General features: G+C 39.9%; 1 protein-coding gene across 8 annotated transcripts in view; it reads left to right on the forward strand.

Moving 5' to 3' along the window:
• The window catches only part of LOC125029447, an 86,790-nt gene that overhangs the window by 63,545 nt on the left and 20,745 nt on the right, over positions 1-2,500 (forward strand). For 7 of the 8 annotated variants that reach the window (XM_047619324.1, XM_047619323.1, XM_047619325.1 and 4 more), the window contains 2 exons: positions 141-281; positions 715-908. In XM_047619324.1, coding sequence (XP_047475280.1) covers positions 141-281; positions 715-908 — 335 coding nt within the window. The remainder of the gene's footprint in view (positions 1-140; positions 282-714; positions 909-2,500) is intronic. The other variant, XM_047619329.1, reaches the window with a different exon arrangement.

Here is a 2,500-nt window from a genome sequence, read left to right on the forward strand (position 1 = left end):
TATTAGCATATGTGTATACATACATATATACACATACGTTAAGGTATCATTTAAGAACCATAGCAAACGCCCTCCCCCCCCCCCTCCCCTCCCCCTGCCACCACCATCAGCAATACCTGACCCACGACCTCCTCCGGCAGGTGACCTGTACGACGACGAGGACGTGCTGGACTGGCTCACGGCTCCCGAGAACATGGAGCTAAACGACGCCATTGAGAAGGTCAACAGGAAGATGTTCGAGAGGATCAAGCAGACCACTGACTATCTGGCGGTCTTCTTCTGTGAGTTCGTTGGTCGCTTGTTTTTCTTAGCTCTTCAACGATCCGTTTTTTTTTTTTCGTTTTTTCCTCTTTCTTTTATGTGTTTCTGTAATTTTTTTTTTTTTTTTTTTTTTTTTTTGCATCTGTCTTTTTTTTTTTTATCGTGTTTCTCCTCGTTTTTCTCTGTAGGTTTTGTTAGTTTCTATATGTTTCGTTTTCCTGTGTGTTCGTGGTATTTTCCTCTTTCTTGATTAATTTTCATTTTCTCTCTTTCGCTAATCATTTGCACTACATATTTTCTTTCCTAAACTAAAAAAAGTCATTCTTCTAGAGATATTAGCCAAAAAGAAATCTAACGATGCATAATAAGTAAGAATAATGTAACAAGATAATCAAAAAGAACATAATTACCCCCCATGACGTCTTCTGACCCCCCCCCCCCCCCTCCTCGCAGACGCCGAAGACGGCTGCAAACAGTGCCAGAAGGTCCTCGCCGAGCTGGAGAACATCGACGACGAGGCCGACGCCAACGGCATCGACTTCGTGAAGATCGACGACTCTCAGCTGGCCAAGGAGGTCGGCGTCTTCGCGCTGCCGGCCATCGTCTTCTACCGAGCTGGCGCTGAGGAACCCATCATCTATGCCGGTACGTGGGCCTTCTTCGGGAGTTAAGGTTTTTTTTCTCTTTTCTTCAGCTTGCGAAATTACAAAAGTTTTCTTCTTCTTCTACTATTTTTTTTCTTCTTCTTCTTCGTCTTCTTCTTCTACTTCTTCCTGTTCATCATCGTCAATAAATGCAATAGTATTAGTTCTTCATCACCTTGCATAATTGGAATGATAAGAAGAAAGAAGAAAATTAAGCAGTTCCAAAGCTTTTGCCATTCATCATTTGTAATTGCTATTTTTCTGCATAATTAGACATGCAGATTATCACAGAAACCTCGTTCATTGCTTATAATCTGTAGCTTTTTAAATTCACCAATTACTCTTTCTTCAGTATTTGTGTTTTGTTTTCTTCTTCTTTTACTTACTGTTACACAATGACCTCATTTAGTACAATACGTTTAATTAGATGAGTTCAAGTATTTTACAAACTCAGTTTAGTTAAAATAGAGAATTATAGCTATTGGAGCATTAGGATTTTTTGTATGTAATAACGTCTTACTTCCTTGATTACTGATCAATAGTATTTTAGCAAATAAGACTACATGACTTTAGTTATAACAGTAGTTGCACCATTTTCACTCGTTTAGAGCATGTCTATTCGAACATGAACACATATTCTATCTTGCCTGAATACTTTGGTAAAAGGACATAGTGACTTAACATGTAGTCTCAATGACGTTCTCATTGACGTAGCAACAGGACTAATTACTTTTGGTGAAGGGATAACATTTACGAGGACTTCGTTAGGACATACAATCATATGTATTGAGGTGAAACCACAGACATGTCTACAGTGACAGACTGTTTTGTGTTACTGATGCTGTCATATCACTTTTTTCTCTCTCTCCCAATCGCTGCCTTACCTTCGCCTTCGTGACCTCGTCTGCCCTCAGGTGGTAGGTCGCATCATGGGCCAGGGCTTCGACCCTCGCCCTCGTGTGGATGGTCTCAGTTCAGTTACCTATCGCTTGCAACGCCGCCCTGTAGTAAAAATTAAAGGGCTGTTTTTTCTCACTGTCTGTACAGGGGATATATTTTAAAAATCTAACGTTATTTTGACTTTTATGATGGATTGTATGAATTTGTATTTTAGGTTTTATATTCTAAAAAAGCTGGTATGAATATTCCCGAGTACAGCTTGAGAGAAATGTGGCCTTATTTGTATTTGTAGCATGCCGAGCTTTCCCCTTTTCATACGTTCAATGCACTGATGTCGGCCAGCGTGTCATCTCAGGCACACAGTCCGTTTATGCTAATCGTTAAGGGTATTTTCTGACATCATTCCTGTGTTGTCTGACGTCGTCGATTTCGCGATGTCATGGCTGAGTCCTGGCCGCATGGGAGGTCGGGACGGTTCTACTTTCTGAAATGTTGAGAAACTGATTTCTGTCATGATGGTTATGGCTACCCCTTTGTATTGTTTATATACATATATTTTTTTTCTCCTGCACGATTCAACTTTTGACTTGCAACGTTCATGTAGTACCATTTTTAAAATGTTTTAGTAAATATTAGATTTTTTTTACGTCTCATTGTCTGTTTTTGTTTCTACGGACGAACATATGGTGCTACGT

Source organism: Penaeus chinensis, chromosome 10 (genome assembly GCF_019202785.1).
Source record: "Penaeus chinensis breed Huanghai No. 1 chromosome 10, ASM1920278v2, whole genome shotgun sequence".
Lineage (NCBI taxonomy): Eukaryota > Metazoa > Arthropoda > Malacostraca > Decapoda > Penaeidae > Penaeus > Penaeus chinensis.